Below are 21,339 nucleotides of genomic sequence, written 5' to 3'. Positions count from 1 at the left end.
TACACTGTACCACCAAGGGCAAAGAAAAAAATGTGCCGTAATTAACAAATCAACAACCTGAAGCGTGGAGGATCCACCCTTCTTCAGCATGGCCTCCATTTTGCAATGCGATGACTGTACCTTTGGGCTTCCAGGAGAAAAGCAGATTTGAACAGACAAGCATATTTATGTTCAAGTGATAAGCACTGGAATATGTACGTGCAGGCAGATAAGGAAGGAGGAAAAAGACCTGGCCCTGTAAAAACTTGCACAGTCAGTCACAAAGGACACATTTTATGAGCAACTTCATTGCCTTACAGTAGGTCGCCTGACCTTGCAAGAACCGGAGGGTAAGAGCTTACGGCCCATCTACTGCCTGCACCGAGAAATAGTTTTCCCATTGAAGGAAAGACAACGACAGTATTTTATTTCCAACAGAACTGGATCAATATTAGTAATCTGAGTGTAGACTGGATATAAAGAGCAAGGAAAGTCTAATAAGAAGGAAAAATATTCCCTCCAAGAATTTGATGGTAATAAGTTACAAAAAGTTATAGATTAACTCCTGCTTCAAATGATTATTCCAGGGCTGAAGCATCACATTGCCACAGAGATACAAACAAAAATAAATCCATTGTAATTGTCCACATCCTCAGCGCGGGTAGCGAGGATCCCATCCCATCCACACCAGCGAAAGGGAACGGCTCCCACTCCCCTAAGTGTAGTGTTAGTCAAAAGAATTGAAGTTTACTCAACTTCTTGTTTATGTTCCTATCATATGGACTGGCTTAAGGCATCAGTGACCCATTCTTTTTTTAAAAAAAGCATTAAAATAAATCATTATAGCATATCAACAGGCTGTGGGCAAGCACACTTAACAGCCAAGTAAAACCATTTTAAGTTGAGGTTTGGTTTCCTACCTCCCGTCTGCCCTCTTGTTTTTACATCTCCAAATACAGCATGAACACACTGAACTTCTCCAAATTGCCTAAGACCAAACTGTAGAAAGACACAAGAGATGCGAGTGCAAGTTTCAAAACTGGATTAATTTCTCACTCTCTTGAAGATGCACAAGCCACTGTGGCTACACAATACGCACAGAAACTAGAGATACTGATATAAACATCTTTAAGTTAATGTTTTGGGAACCTCTGAATGGTAAGCATCTTCTGTATTCATAAATAATGATTCCATCTTATAACCAGTTTTAAATACGTAGCTTCCAAGTTTTCCCCCTTTTTCATGAATTTTACTAGTTCCTCAGACTCTTAAGCCCATCCTGGTTTATTTTATTTTGGCTGAACTGTGATTTTAACATTAAAAAAAACACCAAAGTGGAGATAAGGCTAGATTACACAGAAATGAGTGTGTGCCATTGCTTTTCTATGATGGATAAAGATTCATCTTTAACAAAATAAATCACATGTTTGAAGTACTGCAAACTTTCTGTGCAACAAGCCCTCAAATCCCTTTCTATCGGCTCAATAAGCAGCCATCGGATTTTAAAGAACTTCACACTGGGATGGTGACCAACACATAATCATTATTTTTGCTTTGCCTTTAATTGCTAAACCATGAGTGTTTCAGAAGGGCAATTCTCTACTCCAGTATCTTCTCTAAATAGCAGCCAGGCAGGTACCACACCCCAGGTTCAGGGTACGCGGGACTTGTTGAGGTACAAGCTGTGATCTTCACTGCCTTATGCCACTATGTGACATTCATCACTTACAGAAGTGATGAACTACACTTTTTTCTCTTTCCTCGCTTTTCTTTAAGGAACCTGCTATGCTTTTCTTTAAATTGTTGAAGTAATGCCCGGCAAGAAGCACTGAGCAGATGCTTCCCACTATCCTCATCGTTCCTCTGCACTACAACATCAACCTGCTCAAGTCTATTGCTACTTTCCAGTCAATGTTTAGCAACTAAAACTATTTTCTACTTAGCATCTAAACATGAAACATAAAAACGAAATGTTAACGGTTAGAAAAGAATTTCTCTTATATAGTAATCCTTCTTAGTATGTATTTTCGGCGAGCAACATGGTTGTTAACTAGACTAGCGGAACAACAGAAATGTAGTTAAGATAAAAAAAAAAGAATATCAGAGACAGTAAAACCAAAAAAAGTAGTATTAAATTAAAAGAGTAAAACTTTCTAAAGAGCTGCACTGTATTTACAGAAACACTAAATATACATCACTCCCCTCCTTCCTCTCTCATGGAAAATTTTGCTAGAAAGGGCCCGACGCAACACTGCTGGAGGAGGGAACGGCAGCATGGCTGAGCATTAACTACTTGCCCTTCCAGTTATAGGAAACGAGCAATTTTGGAGCAGAGAGATTCCAGAATTTAATTTCAGTGCAAACAATAAGAACACTGAAAATCTGAAGTTCAGAAAACGACCCGAAGGAGGGTTTATCACAGAAATTATTCAGTAGCCACAGGCATAGCGAGTAATACCGTGGTTTTTATCGAGGTATAGCGCACTTAAGCAGTACAAAGATACCACATTCAGAGTTCTGAAAAGAAATGAGATGCGACAGATGATAGCAATATTCTAAATGAATTCTTACTGCACCTCCAGACTGACAAAGGATTTTTCAAATTATGTTGAGATCTGCAACCTTGGTACTTGAAGCATCGTGCCCAACACCCCTGGCCAATGCAGGTCACACAGTTTGTTTCAGCAGAACTAGATCAGCGCAGCCAAAACCAGCAAGACCTTTGTTCCGTATCAGATCAAACCAGAACCTACGCAACTCCCAAAATGATTTTGGAAGAAGTGAGGCAGCATGAGGCCTTGTGGCCAAGACGGCCAATGGTCTCCTGGAGCACATTAAAAAGAATGTGGCGAGCAGGTTGAGGGAGGCCATCCTCCCCCTCTACTCTTCCCTGGGAAGGCCACAGCTGGAGTACTGTGTCCAGTTCTGGGCTCCCCGGTTCAAGAGGGACAGAGAACTACTGGAGAGAGCCCAGCGGAGGGCTACAAAGATCATCAAGGGACTGGAGCATCTCTCCCATGAGGAAAGGCTTACAGACTTGAGTCTGTTTAGCCTGAAGATGACTGAAAGGGGATCTCATCAATATCTAAAGGGCGGGTGTCAAGAGGATGGGGCCAGATTCTTTTCAGTAGTGCCCAGTGTCAGGACAAAGGGCAATGGGCACAAACTGGAACAGAGGAAGTTCCATCTCAGCATGAGGAGGAATTTCTTTCCTTTGAGGGTGGCAGAGCCCTGGCACAGGCTGCCCAGAGAGGTGGTGGAGTCTCCTTCTCTGGAGACACTCCAAACCTGTCTGGATGTGTTCCTGTGCAACCTGAACTGGGTGCCCCTGCTCTGGCAGGGGACTGGACTAGATGATCTCTGAAGGTTCCTTCCAACCCCTACAATTCTGTGATTCTATGAAAGAATAAGTGACCAACATTTTCCTGTCTGAGGCGCTGATTATACCTCGGATAAATTCATTTAGTTTATATCTATTATACATATATTACATATTTTATATTATATACTCTATAAATAATGTGCATATATGTAAGAAATATAAACACAATGTGGCTGAAGGAACTCGGCAGAAGTACAAAGATGCAAATCCCTCATTTCAAGGGCAGAACAGAAATAGTGCAGTGACATTCTCTTGCCTCTGTATAAGAAACCCCAAGTATTAAAACCTCCCATTATAACTAGAGCAATAAACCCTTCTATTAGAAAGTACGATTTAGAAACACATACAGAAAAGCCTACCTTCTGCTAAACCCTACAGTTAGTTGAGAAAACATTAACACGCTGAGCTGACAGGCAACCTGCTAACTGCCCATCCCACCTCTGTGCTCACAACAGCTCAACAGGTCAGGGTGCAAATCACCCACTTCTTTGGCACTCGCATGATAAAAGCGGGACACTAATTAGCACCGCACTGCCAACACTATTGGGTAAGGAACAGATCCACAACTCCCATCTGAGCAGTACCTTTTCCCTCTGGTAAAGGGTTGGGATAGATATCTACAACACACATATGTTTCCATTTTGGCAGGTACAGCTATAGACAACCATAAATCAGAGATCTTTTAATTCTGCCAGTATGACTCCAGACCATTGCAATCAAACACCTGAATAGACAAAAAGCTGCTGTTCAAGTTGACCGGCAACACAAGTTGTTGTACGGGAATCAGCTGTTGCGATCACATTGAAAAGGTCCCTCTAAGGTATCTTTGTCACAATTCTTCAATTTATCTTGAGCAACCATCATGTCACAGACTAGACAAAACCCCCTTGGAGTAGAACACACTTGGATTTCAGGAATACGATTCCTTCTACTATCTCCCCATAACAGTGAGGGCAACAGATCACTGCCAAGACACAAACGTAACAGCAGAAAGCCTATGAGAAGAGCTTAAATCTTATCGCCCCTTATCTTCAGAAGCCAGCTGAGAAGCTTCAGAAAAACATCCAGTTCCTTACCATCCCCTTCCCTAGAAGTAAAGATTTAACAGGACTGCAGCCTGCTACTCACCCTGCAACTACTTGTGATGAAAAAGTTCTTTGCCACAGTAACCTTTATACACTTATTAAAGGAGAAAACTCAACCAGTATGGGAATTCATGACCAAATACTTACTGGCAATCAAGTAATTAGTCTAGCTTCATCAAGCAGCAGTATCACCTAAATGAAGAAAAGTCGGGTTTTACAATTTTAAAGACAATTTTAAGTAGAATTGGCTTAGGCCAAATTCCTCTAGAAATTAGAAAAAATCATGCAATGAAAGGAAGGCACTACCATTCTTTAATTGCTACTCAGACAACCCCGGGGTGTCACATACTATAAGGAACATGACAGTGAAAATGATCCACACCATCTACAAGGTTGAGAAGCAGAAGCTTTCCATCGCTGTTTTAGACATGTTTAGAATTGCTGTATCCGTACCTCTTCCAAATCTGAAAGAAAACTGCCACATCCCTGAGGGCCCATTCAGCAAACGTGAGATGAACCATCGAACACTGGATGCAAAGAAGTTAAGATTATTCAACTTCCTCTGACAAAAGGAGACTTTTAGTCCTACAGCACATCAAATTGAAGTCAAAGTTTAGCTTTCAGTCTCAAAATGCCACACTTCAGTTGATTATGCTCTTCATCTGTTGATACAGTCTTGAGGGTGGTGAGACACTGGCCCAGGTTGCCCAGAGAAGCTGTGGCTGCCCCATCCCTGGAGGTGTTCAAGGCCAGGCTGGATGGAGCTTGGAGCAGCCTGGTCTGGTGGGAGGTGTCCCTGCCCATGGCAGGGGGTTGGAACTAGATGATCTTTAAGGTCCCTTCCAACCCAAACCATTCTACGATATGACACCCTCTACAGCTCTTCACTGAAGAGTCTGCAGCTGCTGTGAGCAGTAATGGCAGAACTGAAGATCACACACCAACTTCCTTCCTGCACTTACTCAAGATGAGGGGACTCAGACCATGGAAAAAGCTGGTTTTCCTTACAGATTTCCTCAGTAAAGCAAGGGACAATACTTAATTCGCAGACTGGGTCCAATTTAAATAAAAAATTACAAACCAACCCCCTAATGCTTAGTTTTACGGATCTCAAATAATTGGCAGGGGAAACGTTATTTTGGAAAGCAGTGACAGTGCTTGGGAAAAGTAAAAAGCAAATTCTCTTCTGGCAAAGAAATAAACCTTGGTTATCAAATAAAAAAAAAAAAAAAGGAGTTTGTTTGCAGATTATTTTCAAAGAAATGACTCAGCAGGTTTGAATTCCACCCAGATATACTTTTTGTAACATCTTCGCTAAGCTACATTCAACACCAGAAGAGGAAAATCCAACTCTCTTCCTGTATGCCAGTAAATAAAGCGTCACGTAAGTGCTGGGTGACCACCAGTTAACTCCACAACCTCAGCAACCCCCGTCCTTTACAACCCGTCAGGAAAAACTGGCATCGATAATTCGCAACCTGGATTCAACAGTAGATATTGCAGTGATCTCATTTATTTTGCAAGATGATGAAATCTTCATGAATGCTTTTTATAATTGCTATAAACAAATACATTTATGATGTGCTGTACTTTGTAAATGTTATATTAAAACAAGCCTAAGACATTTCCTTATGTCTGCCTTTTGGTTGCTGTGCTAGTTTATAGAACTTTGTAGCTTGTACGGGCTTGCCTACTGCGATGTGATAGCGTTTATTAATTTAAGATGTCTCCAGTTTTTAATAGATCACCATGACCACATCCCTATCAGGTCATGAATTTAAGGATACCAACGAGGTTTTTTCAGACTAATAATTAATTAAGACTACATACTCTTTGCTGACACGACAAGTTTTGTTGGTTGTTTTTGTTTTGTTTTTTTACAAGACATGAATTTGCAACTATTCCATTTAAGCAACACTTCAGCAAGTGGAAGGACTGAGACAAGGTGATATATTTCTTACAAACATAGCACCAGTCAGAAAAGCTTATTTCATTACAGTGGCCCTTCCACTAAAAGCTGTGCATGAAAATCAGTTGCCCGATGAATTGCATTCACTAAAACCACACCAAAACCAGGCAAGGGATCATCTCCAGTATCTCAGGATGCTAATTTCAAAATGTCGCAACTGTTGCCAGGCTAAATGGGCAAGGTGAGTGATGCTGAGGCTGTGTGTGCCCACACGTGTGTGTATATGTATGGGCCATATAGAAAATACAGGTATATATACACACACAACGTGACTTGCGATACCAAATTTCAAATATCAACTGAATAAGAAAGCTATTAAGGCCACAAACTCCTGTTTAACTTTTCTGCAGGAATACATCGTTTCAATTGCATTCACCCAGCATTTCACAATGCACCTTTCTCTTAAATGCTGACTTCCAGACTTCGCTCTTCAGCCTTTTCTTAATTCATCTTCAAAAGGATATTTAAAACATTTTGTTTTCCTTGGGTAAGTTTTTCCCAGGCAGCTCAGAGCCAGCAGGTCTCACTGGTTCATTAGGAGGTGCTACAATTGATAAGGTCATACATCTCCATTACACAGGGAACCCTGAATGATCCCACCGGCCAGCCCTTAAAACAATCACTTTCCTCCTTTTGTTAAAATATCTAAAGCTCCATCTTCTGCTCCAGGAGTATTTGAATAAGAAACAAATCACACCAATGGAAATGGATCAGTACTCTCATAGCTGCACATTTCCTATACATTTTGAAGAACATCGATGGTACCACATGTTGTACTGTAACACTCAAGGGAAGAAACCTCCTCTCTGCTTTTCCAGACTATTTTCCACTTTTAAATGTACACAGGCATTTCAGGAATTGTTTTTAAACCACCTTTGAAAATTAGTGGTTTGATGAGATTAACGCTTTTTTGATTTTTTTTTCTACAAAGATTTCCAACAAAAAAAAAAACAGGCAAAAAACCATGACTTGAAATAACAGACGCTTTAACAGTTTGCAAATCTCACACCTTGAGAAGCCACTAAGTTAATAAAGTTTAACAGATTAATAAATAAGTTAACAGATTAATAAATAAGTTAATAAAGTTTAACAGATAAAGTTTAGACAAATTTATGGTTTGGAAGGAAATGGCTGCTGTGTCACGTCAGCTGAAGAGACTGTCAAATGACAGACGAGACTCTTCTCCGTGCTGTTACGCCCTCAGAAACCACGGGAAAAATCACTTCACAGCTTTCTGTAACTACACCTACAGAGCTGCAAAAAACGCGAGTGGGTGCTTCCCTCCAGTCACCTCCACTGAAAGTCACTGCGAAGACGCAGCAGAACACTCATGCTAACAGATGAGCGTTTTTTTCTTTCCTAATACACCTTAGCTATTATATTTCTGTTATATATGCACAGTGTGTACATCAAAAAGATAAGAAATCCTGTTTTAGAGACTGTTTACCTACCTACCTTTGTGGTATCAGCCACGTTCCTTATTCCGTTTCTACCACCGAGTCCCTTTTAGTGACTACCAATCACCTAAAGATCTAAGGGTCTGTTAGACTGAAAATTACCAGCCGAGCATTTTTCTGTTAGGAAAACAGTAGAGACTTCTGAGAAGGAGATGAAGGAGAAACAGCATTGAACTTTTCTCCTCTGTACCCAACTATCTTGCTTACACTCACAAGATCACCAGCAGGTCCCATCTGAACACGCCTCCTGAAACAGCAGAGTTCATCAGAAGAGAAAACATTTAATTTGGAATTGCTTATCGCTTTAAAAAAAGATTGCAACATTAACAGATTGCAATAAATGGGGTAAAACTCCTTCCCCGTTATTAAATACATTTCACAACATAGTTGGCTTAATTTTGTTATTTTTTTTTCTAAATCAAGACAAAGTTTTGGACTGAATTGGGCCTGATTATCTTAAAACAGTATAGATCTTTTCATGCTAGTCTGAACGGTTGAATTAGACAACTGTGGTCACCCTTCCCTAACTACTCACATGACATACACTTAACAACATCACGTCAATTTATTGTTCATAAATTATTAAACAGAGCTTTCTGACGGAAGATAATTCAAGAAACTTCCTCCTTATTGGGTTGGATAATTTAAAGCCGTACTGCAGAGCTATCCAGCTATCCTTAACTGTTACACTTACATTTATTTCACCGAGTTATTTTGTAAACTTAAAACAGCATGCCATGGGAAACTCAGGAAAAAAAGACCACTAGAAAATGTATCATCATCCCTCCTCTGGTACGATTTGGCTTTGGCACGATTACTAATGATCCCCCCCAAAAAAAAAAAAATTGGTAAAAATTTGAGGCAACTGAAGCAGTCTCTAGTCTGCTGTTACAGTCAGAAAACATCCCTGTATGATACTGGCAAAAATTTCCAGTACTGAGCTAGAAGACAAGTCCTTCCTCCTCGGCGTTCCCCAAAGCTGTACCCAAGCTTGAGGCTGTTTATTCCGCAAGACCAGAGATTTTAAGTTTCAAATTACTTAATAAGGGAGGAGGGGAGCAGCCAAAAACATCTTACTTCGACCACCACTAAAGTAAAGTAATACAGACTTGCTTGCTGAGAAGAAATACGCCAGTAAGCAAAATACACACTTTCGCTTCATTTGACAACCCAAATATTCTCAAATCTGGAGCATGCAGATCCAGACTAAATTACCAAGTTCAGTAACATTACTTTAGGACTGACTTCAGCGTAAAGAAGAGGCAAAACCTGGCTTGTATCGTATAGAGATTGCACAAACACTTCATAAAGAAAGCAAATATTATCTTTTTCTTTGATGCAGCCCTACAGACAGAGCCCACAGAATTGGCTGCAATTAGGTCAGGACACAGCATCACTAAGACGACTGAAGATTTTAGATTTAGGAACACTACCAAAAAAAAAGTAGAAGCACACTCCGTATGAACACAGGCGCACTGAAAGATTTCAAAGCATTTTCAAAGAATGACCGTTTGCTATGAGATCACACATAACATGCCAAAAGCTCAATCTGTCGCATCCAATAGAGAACGGACCATTTAGAAAGACATTATAGATAATAAAACATATACATCAAGATCACATTTTAAGGCATTATGAAATACTTTTAAAAGTTTTATCAATTTTTGCTGCAGGCGACCTGAAACTTTAACAGAAAAGCCAAAGAGACAGAATAAAACGATCCAGACTAAATGTTTCTCTTATTAATATATTACCTTTCTTTGACTGCAGATATCTCACAGCCCTTATCAAAGTAGGCCAGATCCGTTTCATTTCCCTAAGGTTACGCTGGTGAGCAGGATCCAGAGTATTCATCAACTACGGAATGGCCACCATTCAACAACAAATATAGCACAAGCTATTTCTCATCTGTCCTATTTTTTTGGGGGGGGGGACTGAGAGGGAGCTTTTTCTAGAAATCACCACCATTGGCAGTCATGAAGATGCTGGTGCCTTTGTCCTCTTATGCAACTCCTGGTGTCCCCCTTCTCCCCCCCCAGGAATAAAAAGAGATTACATGGCTGTTCTCCATTTCGGGACGGAGGCGGCTGGATAAGCCATCTCCCCTGAAGTTACGTTCTGAGAACACTTCGCAGGCAACGAGGGGAAGAGGGAGGGATCGTTTTTCATTCATTTTAGTTGCTGGAGTGGGTGGTGGTGGTGGGGGAATCGATACCTTTTATCACGGCCCAACGCAGCCCTCTCCTGCGCGGAGCAGCAGGCCCTGCTGCAGTCACCCTCTGCTGCTGGAGCAGGAGGGAGAAAACTGATATCCCCAGTACTAACCAGCCTTGACAACAGATGGCAACAACTTGCTTTTTCTTCCACAAGATTTTTCTTCCCTATTTTTGAAAGTTACTCTCTGGGAAGTACCTTCATTCTGAGCCTCAGAATAGTCCAAGGAGGGGATGAACACCAATTTCATCTAATACTTTCGTTACCCAGTTTATGACGCAGAGGAGCAGGCATCACTCTTACCCCTTCCTGGTAAACAAGTTTTAGTAAAAGCAAAGCACAGCTCTGGTTTAGCTTTGTTTCCAGCTACTGTTACTTACTCTTTTATTAACTATTATTCCTCAGTGAGATGGCAAATTCTGAACTCCACAAGACGTTACCAGGACAAGTTCTGCAATTTCTTCTTTTTAAGTTATTTCTACTATATGTGCTACTATAATACGTCAGTGTGTGGCAAATGCTAGTTTGGCCTGAACAGTTCAGTAAGGTAGAGGAAGCGTGCAAGACAAAGACAGTGTTAAACGCTCCTTCTCATCTCCTCCAAATAACGAGATGATAAAAATTCTAAATAAATTTACTGTTATTTTTTCCCGAGACAACTCATCAGCAGCTGTGCCTACCAGCTCCTGAGCTTCTGAAGTAACTGCCTCTGTCTGTGATCCAAGATTACGGTGACGCAACACTTCCCTGCCAGTTTCTCTTCCAAAAAAGAAAGTACATTGAAATGAAAGCGAACACGAGGAAAGTTATGCTTACAACCAGCAACACTCAACCTTTTGCAGTTGTTTGCCATCTAAGGAAGATTTGATTCTTTGGCTACTAACAGAATTTCGAGCTTTATCCCTGTACTGTACCTTCATATACGCACTCCCAACCACAACACCAGCATACAAATACTTTCTAGATTATAATAGGGTAAATATGTTCAGGATATTTATAATGTTATAAATGTCTGGGGGTGCAAGTTAAGATAATCACGTGACTTGAGTTTCACATTTCCATCTAATCATTGTTAAGCTTCAACTGCAAGTCAAACCCTCTCATTGTAATAAATGCATGCTTTGTGGCTAGTTATTGTCTCTTTTTGGGGGGTGAATAATAGGGGTGGCAACTCCTCAGACATCAAGTAAAAAGATGTTAGTGTTCCACTGTAAATACGATCAGCCACTTAAAAAAACTACTTCTTCCAAAAGCAGAATTACACTCGCACAGGGGTTTCCAACACACAAAGATCCAAAACAAAGCCCTCCCATCCTCGCATCAGTGGAAGCAACCCCCAAACAGCTCGGTTGCTCTTTCATTTCAAATAATTCTGAAAAGCAAAGGGGGAAAAAAAATAAAATAAAAAAAGGCGTTACAGCTGTCAGGTGAAAGAAGATCCTGCGGACTTGCTTTGCATTACAAGCGCATGACTAGAATAAAGAGATTTTATTTTTCAGCTTTGTTTTTTTTCGTTGAGAGGAAAAAAGCTATAGACCCACAGGTGGTAAAACATTAAATTAACAGGGTGGGGAGAAATAAATGCCACAAAAAAAAAAAAAAAAAAAAAAAGGTCTGTGTACCTTTAGCCCAGCATATGGGAAATGGGCTACAGCCGCTCTTCTCCATGCAGCCCGCACCTGCCGGCTTCGGGGCGCGCTGCCCTGCCACCTCCAGCACCCACATCCACACGCCCCTGCGGAGATTCCGCATACACCGCCCCGGTTCCGCGCTCCGCCGGTACGCGGGGGGGAGGAGGAGGAGGTGGGGGAGGAGGAAGGAGGGAGGAAAGCCGGGAGGAACCCGCTCCCCTTCCGCGGGCGCGCTGCGCTCCTTCACCTGCCGGCGGCGGCGCGGCCCCGCTCCGCGCCCCGCGCAGCCCGCTCCGCCGGCGGGGGGGGACGGCGCCGCGGCTTCATCCTCTCCCCCCTGGGCGAGTGGAAGCTCGGACCATCCTCTCCTCCCCCCTCACCCCTCCCGGGGGCGTGCGAGGGCGAGCGGCGGAGTGAGCGCGGGTGCCCGGCCTCCCGCCTTCATCGGGGAGGCGGGGAGGAGGGAGGGGAGGTGATTAGCAAAGCGCCGCATTAATATGCAAATCTCCCCCGTCTGTTGGGCGCAGCCGGCTGTTTACCGAGCCGCCGCCGAAAGCCACCGAGCTGCACATCACGCCAGGGCCGGGAGGGGGCTGGAGATGCGCTTCCCCCCACCACCACCAGCGTGGGGGTGTTTCAGCATCTCTCCATCCCCCCCGGCCAGCGGCCGGGGCATTTGGATCCAACAAATCCCCCCAGGCACCCACCTTTGGGCATCGCTTTTATCCCATTTTGTACAGAATCATGGAATGGTTTGGGCTGGAAGGGACCTTAAGGATCATCTAGTTCCCACCCCCCTGCCCTGGGCAGGGACACCTCCCACCAGACCAGGCTGCTCCAAGCCCCGTCCAACCTGGCCTTGGACACCTCCAGGGATGGGGCAGCCACAGCTTCTCTGGGCAACCTGGGCCAGTGTCTCACCTCCCTCACAGCAAAGAATTTCTTCCTGTACTGACATACAGCCGTACTGAAAAAAAAGAACCCAACACCCTAAAAGCGCAGGAGAACTGCCACAACCCGGGCTTAGAGCCTCCATCACCCCCCGCTCGACTTCACAACTACAAAAATCACTGATAAAACCACGCTGGTAATGTTCCCGCGCCTTAAATAAAGAGCAAATATCACCACCGCTAATTACTCAGTACCACGTCTAGCCCTCCTCTAAAACCAGGGCTTCTTTATACACTTCCAGGCAAAGGTCACACAAATGTACACACCACGTGCTGCACAGCATTTCTTCTTAACTTTGCAGCACACAACATCAAAACTGCTTAAGACATTATTTTTTTTCTTTTCTTCTTCATAAAATGCGAGTATAAACATTGCAAAAGCATAGGTTTATAAACACACATTCAGGCAGCATACGTACAGGGAAATAAAGAAAATATTCATTTTACTCCCAGCAGAAGGTTTCACAAAAATCTGGACAACTGATTCGGCAAAAATATGAATTAAAAGTCAACAGGAACAAGACACACACACACATCATTAAAGCTCTTTATATATTCCATGGTAATCTCTCCTCGCTCCCAGCCCTCAGCAGTAAGGCATGAGGCTTATCCAAGCCTAGAACCAAAAGGGAATTAATCTACCGCCAGCAGCCTTCAACTTAACCTATCTGCCTACTTGTAGCAGCACGCACTCGTCTACAGCATATGTTTAATTACCATTCTTGACGATAATTCTGCCAGCTTCGCTTCTCAATGCACTGGCAACGCAGAACCACAGTGCTGTATGGCAAAACTCTTGATAAATACAGTTTAAATACAGTTGCTGCTTTTTTTTTTTTTTTTTTAAAGCACTGCTTTCTTCTGTATTCAAAGGAGAAAAAAATATTCACGGGGGGGGGGGGGGGAGAGAGAGAGAGAGATTAGGCCAGAAGCAGGCCCATCAGATGTTCTGCATCACTGCTCAGGCACAAAGCTCTTTCTGGGGCTGAAGAAAGGCAAAGGGAACTGAAGACGTGCCTGGGTGCCTTCCTCCCCCCCACCCGAAAGTTTTCAAAGCCCCCAAGTGCCAGCCGAATACTTCCAGCAGCAAGGTTGATTATATTTACCTCCGATAATAAAGCAAAACATGTTATAGTAATATTTAGAGCACAAATTGTGTGTCTACAGACGATGCCCAGATGCAGGATAGGTGCATTTTTGGGCCAAGCTGCATCTCGCAGGGTGAAAAGCTGCTTTTACACATCCAGCCCCGGGCTCCCGCGATGACCTTGAGCGAGTCAGTCCCGTTTCCTCACAAAACAGAAAGCTCCAGATGCTTCTTCAGTTTTCCCTAAGTCGGTTTGGTCTGTGCTTTAGGTAAAATATAGAAATAAAGTGTTTCACAGAAAACTAGCTAAAAAAAAAAATTCAAGAGGTAAAAAAAGGTAGAGCCTAAATTAAATTTTATTCATGAAAACAAACCCCTTTAAATAGCAACTGGTAAGTGCACTACCAAGGAGAATTTTAATAAACAGAATGTGTGGACTGGCATTTTTCTTTATACTTTTAACAAATGAAACTACTACAGATTATCAATCCAAGTGTCAAGAGATAGCGTCTGCTCGTTACAGTTCTCCTTATTGATGACACGAGTATTCTAATCATTCTCCTCAAGGCCAGACCTTCTTCTTGTAATATTAGGCTACAAAATGAAGGTGAAAACAAAGTACTACATAGCATGGGAGATTTTTTATTCCATTTTAGACACTCATGAGTATAGATTTTTCAAAATAAGTACTTCCTTGATGCTAAAATTTAGAAAAAAAAATAAAATTACTTAATTTTTATTTGTTAATGTAAAAAGTAACCCATGGACACATGCTCTTTCTCTTCTTTCAAATAACACGATCAGTTTTCCTGCATAAAAATGCCAAGAGCAAAAAATCTGTGCTCTGGAGAAAGTCAGAAACCCCAAACTTTCAGTTGTGGGGGGACAAGGCAGGGATAGAGCAGAAGACCAGGCACAAAGTGGGGGGGGAGGGGGGGGCGGGGGGAAGAAAAAATTTAAAAAGACATGTTAAATATGTCTCTGGTATACTTAGTACCGAGTATTTGCAACATTTTATAAATACTGTTCATCAAGTAGGTATCCGAGTACCATTTATGTAAAATAATCTGTTTTAAGTGATGCCAATCAGATTATAACATTTACCGAGGTAAGGAACATCCGTCAGAAATTAGGAGCGTGGAACGGGAGTGTTGGTTCTTGTTGTGCGCGATGCATCTGCTGGATTACACTGATAGTATCTGCTCAGTACTCACTCTGGAAGCAATGATGCCAACAGAAAATACTAAAATAATATTTATTTTTTAGAAAATGAACGCATCAGTTGATACTAAGAACACGTAGAAGCACTGGCCATTTCCTGAAAATACACATTCTAACCAGAAAAACCTCAGACTCCCCCAAAAACAACAGGCAGGGCAAGGTCCTCAGCTAAGAATTGGCATTTTGCCTCCAAGAAAATTCAAGTCAAGACTTCTCTACTGTGACTGTGATTTTGCTTTCTCAATTGCAGCCTGGTTTTAAAGTCTACTGAACATCAGCATCAGTTTTTGAATGCAAGGGGGGGGAGAGTCAGAAGCTTTTGAATTGCATCAAGGCATTTAATTTTTGTTTTAAATTTGCCTGCAGGGCTGATCCTGTCTCCTAGTGAAGTCGACTGCAAAAATCCCAAAGCCTTGTGGAATAAAGGGTTAAACAACGGTTTTATATGACTGGGAGGCACATAAAAGATTGTATAATTTTTTCCACTCAAGCTTATCCAAACAAATGTAAAGATCTAAACCGCCTTTCAGCTGAACTGGCAAAGCTTGGGTGATATCTAGAGACGGAGCTCCTGTGGGTGTCTCGGATATCTCATCAGCAGAGAGCTAACCACGGTTTCTCCCTCAATGAACGGCATCATTAGGATCTCTCCGCTATTCAACCAATTATTTTCACATCAGTTAATATCTCTAGTCATCAAATTTTGATCAAACTGGCTGGCAAGCTGGAGCACTGCTGACAAGGGGAACAGGACAGAGCCAAACAGGGAACACTTGCCTGAGTTTCACCAAACTAAACTCGGTATTCAGCAACTTTGTGAAGAAGGCAGACAGATCTGTATCAAAGCAGCACTTTATAGCGGAATAAAGATTTGGTTTTCAGTTCCTCTTTTGCAACATTTTGGCCACCAGATGCACATACCAGCAACAGAGATCTCCTTCCAACAGAGAGAGGAGAGCAGCCCATTTGCTCGAGACAAAAACAAAGAGGTAGAGCCTAGAGCACAGCAATCACATCATCGTTAGTATTATTATTTTGGACTTGATAATTCATAGTCTTAGCCACTTCACAGCCTACTATTTATCCCTCTAACAGTTACTAGATGCTGAAGAACTAGTGTATTTATTTTAAGAAGATCTGCATACTGATGTAAGAGATGGAAGAAGAACATTTCTTCATTGCATTCACTTGGCTAACAAAAAATGAAAGCTCCCAAACTAAGTTTGCCCTCAGGAAAAGCACAGGATTTTTTGGTAAAGCCACAAATGCTTTTACTAAGACAACTGCAGAACAGGCTATAAAGCTAAACGTGCCTGACAACTGTTTTAAAAATTAAAGCATGTTTATTGCTTATGTGAATCTTCTGCATCCTAGTTGCTTTTCCATGTTTGTATCCAGAATTCTGCGAAGATCCTCTCCAGACATTGACACTGCACTGTAATCTCCATTCGTCTTCATGCTCTCAAGCTTGTTCCTTATGGTGTTTGTTTTTTTTTTTTAATTACTATAATTATTTCATGTGCGTAATAATTAAGACTGGAAAAGATTATCTGCCCTAAGTTTCTCCTTAGCCAGAGTCAAACAAACATCATCTCCTCTGTTCACAGGAACTATTGAAAAATGGTACTGCCACCAGAGATGTTCTTTCTTATTAACTATGAACGTTCTGACAGATAAAACCAAAAGACAAATGACATTTTACTTTGAGTGTCAAAATCCAAGCCCAGTCCTCCGTCAGAAATCATTCAGCGCAACTGAGAGGCAACATTGTCTCCATGAATTCATTTGACTCTTTGCAAGACAGACAAACTCTAATTCCATGCTCTGGATCAGATTAGGCCATTTTTCTCCTGAAGGAAAAATGGTAATAGGGGCTTAAGAAATAGACCTTAGAGAATCAATCAATCAATCACAAAAAAAGCAAAGCAAACTACTAGACACGTTCATTGCCTGTAGAGCCAAGTGCTCTCCTGTGAGGTTGCCACCAATCAAATGAAAAATTCGCATTTGTGATTTTCGTCTTCACTTTGAACTTCTAGTGATACCCACTTCAAGATTTCTTGCTCAGAGAATGCCTGAGATTTGAATGGGTAGGACAGAGTGAAGGCCACGCTTCCTCGCTTCAACCTGGGGCAGTCGATAGCCAGGAAGAAAAGAAAATGCACTGCAAGAGTCACACTACAGCTCTTCAACTGACCAGAATAAGCCTCCAGTATCCCAACATAAACTCGTTCTAGAATAAAAACTGCTTTGGATCTCTGCTTAAGACATTCTTCTGGCATAAATTCAATCCAATACTGAATTTCTTGTCATTTTCCTCCATTTGCTGAGCTTTATTAGTAGGATACGTGTACAGTATTCCTGAAACATACAGAGTTTTAAAGCAACACTTTCTCACCTTCTGGGCCATGGTCACAGCCTTACTATCCTCTGAACTACATTTTAAAGTACAAGTTAACAGAATTCACTGCTGTTATTGTCAAATCTCAACCTATTGGTAGCAGCAAGGTGGGGAAGGGAAAGAGAGCAGGATGTTGGGAGAAAGCAGGAGGACCATAGTGGTAATGAAGCTTCCCAAACTTCTCCTTCCCAAAGGGTCCTGTGATGCTGAGCAGCAGAGCAGACCCCATGCAGCCTCCCAGCCCATGCTGTTAAGACAACAGATGTTAGAAGGACCACTAAGTTAACTTTGTTTTTATTATTTCATAAATAAAGACTAGTCATTTTTTAAAGCCATATGGCTTGTATTAATTTTCGGGCATGAAAGTTGCAGCACATTTTCCTGTGGGTGGACTAACTCGCTCATATTCTCCCACTTCCCTCCATTTACTTTTTGGAGGCTCACTGTAGAGAAGTATAAAGTCAGTGCCATGAAAGCTGAGAATGGTTTAAAATTACTCCTTCCTTGGGGCACTGATTCCAGTCTTCTGCGTCTTCATGTTCTATGCTATTTACAAAAAAAACCCAAACAAACAACAAAACTGTTGCTATCCTGAAGATATCTTTGAGAAGTTCCTTCACAATTCCAGTGCTTAAAGCAAACATCTGCTTCATGGAGACCTGGAAAACTAAGAGGAGAAAAAGTGAACCCTACACCTCCTAATCCTTGTTTTACTGCAAAATTCAGTCTGATAAGTTTGCTCTGCGACAGGCTGACTGGGCTTATCAGTTTGCACGGCTTCTCTTCAACCTCAGATGGGGAGAAAGAGGAGGGGTAACAGGAGGAAGAGTGAGACAAAGCAATCCAGAATGGTCACCAGAACCTTTCCTGACCTTACAAAGCTTCCTCTATTTAACGAGGAAACCCTTCTATTTATGAGGTAAACACAGTAGAAGGTAGAATCATAGAATCTTCATGGTTGGAAAGGACCTTTGAGATCATCGAGTCCAACCAAACAACCTACAATCTCTGCCACTAGAGCATGCCCTGAAGTGCCACATCTAGACGTTTCTTAAACACCTCTAGGGATGGTGACTCAACCACCTCCCTGGGCAGGCTGTTCCAGTGCCTGACCACTAGCCGAAGATATCCGAAGGGGGAGGACCCCACTCCTTTGATACTGTTTAAAGGAAATGCATTCTGCGAGGATTACTTTTGTTCCGTGGAAGGGATCCATGAGTGGATCAGTTGACCTTACAGATGCTTCTTAAAACCCCACTTCATTAATTCAAGGCTAATGTAGAAATAATCAGTCACATCTTCTGAGAGGGATCTAGGAAAATGAAGATGCTTATGGGTCAGCAAGTCTCTTAAGCGTCTGCTCATATCTGGGCTGCTTTCTCTCTCATCTACCTGAAAACACAAAAGCAAGTAGGAAAACTCTGCTGCCACAGAGGGTCCAATTAATTTAACAAAAACAGTGCAGTCTGGACATGTCTCCCCTGTCCTGCTTCCTCACCAAATGGTAAATACAAAGTTAGAACAACAGCTTACCAAAAACTCTGTGCTAAAAGGACATTTACAACTGAGAGCTGTACCTGATTTATGTATCGCTGCACTCTGGAAGAAAATACGTAATTTTCAAAGACTCCCAGCGTTACATAAAACACAAATATGACATTAGCAATTCCTCAGACTTCCAAACCATTAACTGCAATTACAAACTGAATAAAAAATAATCTATGTGCTCACAGTAACAAAATATTATTCCATTTATATTTAAAAACACACTGGTGGAACAGTTAACATTGTATTTCTTAGTGAAGGATGAGCATGGCATAAATCCCCTATGTATAAACAAACACATATAGGCTATGACAAATGGCTATCTAACTTTAAAGTTCCAGTGTTACAGAGCAAATCAAGCCCGTGTTGACACCCTTCAAGGGTAAGAAAACAGACAATTAAAAATGAATTTTTACATAACATCTTTTTAAAGGTTTATAATAAAAATGTTAAGGCTGCTCTATTAACCAAGCAAATTCTGTGCCTAGCCTATCAAGCAGAGACTAACGTATTTAAAAAACAAGAAAATATTGTTAAATAGACACAAATCCCTCTTTTCCCTCTCCAATTAGCATAATTTGGATTCAAAACTGTCGCATAAGAAATTACAACATACAGAGTTTGATGCTTTGTTTAGGAGAACCTCTAGTACAGTCCAGGTCTAGCTTAGCCTCTAAACTACAGAAAATTCAACTGCTATTCACTGTAATCAATCCTTCTCCCAATTTTATACCAAGAAGGGTCACTCGCTTTACAAGAGCTTTCACCTCTATCAGTGGTTGATGAGAACAGCAATAAACTTTCAAGGAGCAGTTCCTAAGGCAGTCATTTTATGCTGCATTATGGGGAATCAAAGGTCATCTTCAGATAACACAAAACCCTTTCATTTGATGCAAAATCCACCACCTTAAATAGCCTCATCTGTTCCTCCAATTACACAAAACAGCTCGTTGTCAGCAGAGTTGTGGTGAACAAGTTATGTTTACCTACGAAAATGCCTGCAGAGTGATATCAAAGTTCTCAGAAAACACAAGCCCAAGTTGCTTAGCCTTAAAGAGTCTTCCAGGAGCTCACTACCAAAATCGAATAAAGCTCAAGTTAGTTTAGCCAACCAGCTGTGGAACGAGATGAACCAGCACTCAAAGACAGCAAATATCCTTTTATGATATGTAAATTTATGAGCAAATGCCACCTCTCTTTTTTAGCTCCAAATTCAACTAAACTTTAAGTGTACTAAGGTTCACCCATTAGCTTGAGGACAGATTAAGGCAGTGTTTTGATGAAGCTGAAGACATGTTCAAGAACACTCCTATAAAAATTCAACTAGGCAAGACCAAAATCTACAAGACCAGCTGATACAGCGGATTTTTTGGGCACAGTCCTTCTTCCGAATCAGGAGAAGAGACATTAAATAAATATCCAATGTCTTGCAGAGGTAATCAGAACATTAAAAAACACCCTTTGTGATAGCAGCCTGAATGACCTAAATCACCAAACATCACAGGAACAACATTGTTGACACATAAGAGCATCTGACAGGGCCAAGAGCTCATCTCACGTGTGGTACAGAGCTGCTGAGCACCGCTTCCAAAAGCCTGTGGTACTGGTCTCCACAATCCCGTTTGATGCGCTTCAACCAAGAAATAGTATTAAAGCTTTTAAGAGAACAAGAGGCTGAGAACAAAAAAAATAAAATCAGTGAATGCATATGCAGAGGAAGACTTATCCTACCACCAAGACATGGAGAACAAACTGTAGTAAAATTAAACTGGTGGTAGAGAAGTTCAAGTACCCTGAAATGAAAGCATAGTAAGAATTTTTAAATTGCAGAAGGACCTCTGAAACTGCGTTCTTAATAGGTTAAATATCTTCAAGGAAATACTTAAGGCTAGTCAGTTCTGCCTTAGGGTAGAAGGATAGGCTTCCTTTCCCCTCCTCAAGTTTTGAGGGATGCAGGTCATTAAACAAAGCCTGACCACCATCCTTCAAATTTCTACTGAAAACCCTTCTTTAAGAAGTTCTATACAAAAATTTCAATAATTCAGTTACTAACGTTGCCAGAACCCAAATCATCATTACTATCTCTAACATGTCACTGGATCACTTGGCTCCTCCACCTTTCTCTATCATAAGGCCTCCAGTTTCAGTAACATCTTTTACTCCTCCTCTTGGAGTATGCACAGTTGACCAGGGAACAGTCAGTAGCAATTTCGATTCTAATCAATAATGTGTTATGGAGACTAAAAGCCTTAGTTGCATTCTAAGATTTCATTACCAGTTCATCTGCTCTTTGAGTCCATGAAGTTTGCTCCACGACAACACAGGACCACTTTGCTGGAGCTTTTTGTGAAGTGTCTGCAGAATAAGAAAACCCACCGCAACCGTGTGTGCTCACACTCTGGCCCAGCCAGTCTTTAT

At 41.6% G+C, this 21,339-nt stretch overlaps 1 protein-coding gene across 8 annotated transcripts in view; it reads right to left on the bottom strand.

The window, feature by feature from the left end:
- Positions 1 to 21,339, bottom strand: part of PTK2 (protein tyrosine kinase 2) — a 230,891-nt gene that overhangs the window by 158,558 nt on the left and 50,994 nt on the right. For 2 of the 8 annotated variants that reach the window (XM_054191980.1, XM_054191981.1), the window contains exon 1: positions 11,709 to 12,174. The exons of 2 other annotated variants lie outside the window; for them this stretch is intronic. In XM_054191980.1, the coding sequence (XP_054047955.1) occupies positions 11,709 to 11,838 (130 nt within the window). In that variant the 5' untranslated portion in view covers positions 11,839 to 12,174. Of the gene's footprint in view, positions 1 to 9,626; positions 10,256 to 11,708; positions 12,185 to 21,339 lie in introns of those variants that run through there. 4 more of the 8 variants (XR_008464916.1, XM_054191985.1, XM_054191982.1 and 1 more) reach the window with 4 other exon arrangements.

The sequence above is a fragment of the Rissa tridactyla genome, chromosome 2, assembly GCF_028500815.1.
Source record: "Rissa tridactyla isolate bRisTri1 chromosome 2, bRisTri1.patW.cur.20221130, whole genome shotgun sequence".
NCBI lineage: Eukaryota > Metazoa > Chordata > Aves > Charadriiformes > Laridae > Rissa > Rissa tridactyla.
This window is presented reverse-complemented; position numbering and strand designations above follow the sequence as displayed.